This window comes from Penaeus monodon, chromosome 24 (assembly GCF_015228065.2).
Source record: "Penaeus monodon isolate SGIC_2016 chromosome 24, NSTDA_Pmon_1, whole genome shotgun sequence".
Taxonomy (NCBI): Eukaryota; Metazoa; Arthropoda; class Malacostraca; order Decapoda; family Penaeidae; genus Penaeus; species Penaeus monodon.
In genome coordinates, this window is record NC_051409.1 from 7,201,932 (window position 1) to 7,202,433 (window position 502).

Here is a 502-nt window from a genome sequence, read left to right on the forward strand (position 1 = left end):
TTGTTGTAATATATTACTATATTAATGTAATTAATGTAGATAGTGTCATCAGATGTAACATTTATACACCTCACACACTAACCGAGTAGATAATAAAAAACTTGATATTATCTACACCCCAAGACTGCAAAAGTGACACAAGCAACATGACATACAGACTGAAATATCCCCAACGGTGAGATAAAATTTTCCCTCGGCAGACACCATGAGTGAGACGTACTACATAGGGGTTGATGTCGGCACAAGCAGCGTCCGGGCGGGCTTGGTGTCTCGCCTGGGGTCTGTGATGAAAATGCACACTATACCCATCACCGTCTCGAACCCCAAGCCAGACTTTTACGAGCAGGATTCGGAGGAGATTTGGAAAGCTGTTTGCGAGGCCGTGAAGGTAACGTGGAATTTTTTTTTTGACGCTTAATTCATTTTTGTATCGAGGTACTGTCTTTCTTGATATCATTATTTAGTTCTGAGTTTGTAATGGTTATGGTAATGAATTTAAAGA

General features: G+C 40.2%; 1 protein-coding gene across 3 annotated transcripts in view; it reads left to right on the forward strand.

Annotated features, from left to right (window-relative positions):
• LOC119588537 (FGGY carbohydrate kinase domain-containing protein-like) overlaps positions 1-502 on the forward strand; it is a 12,575-nt gene that overhangs the window by 2,479 nt on the left and 9,594 nt on the right. For all 3 annotated transcript variants that reach the window (XM_037937175.1, XM_037937176.1, XM_037937174.1), the window contains exon 2: positions 201-388. In XM_037937175.1, the coding sequence (XP_037793103.1) occupies positions 206-388 (183 nt within the window). In that variant the 5' untranslated portion in view covers positions 201-205. The remainder of the gene's footprint in view (positions 1-200; positions 389-502) is intronic.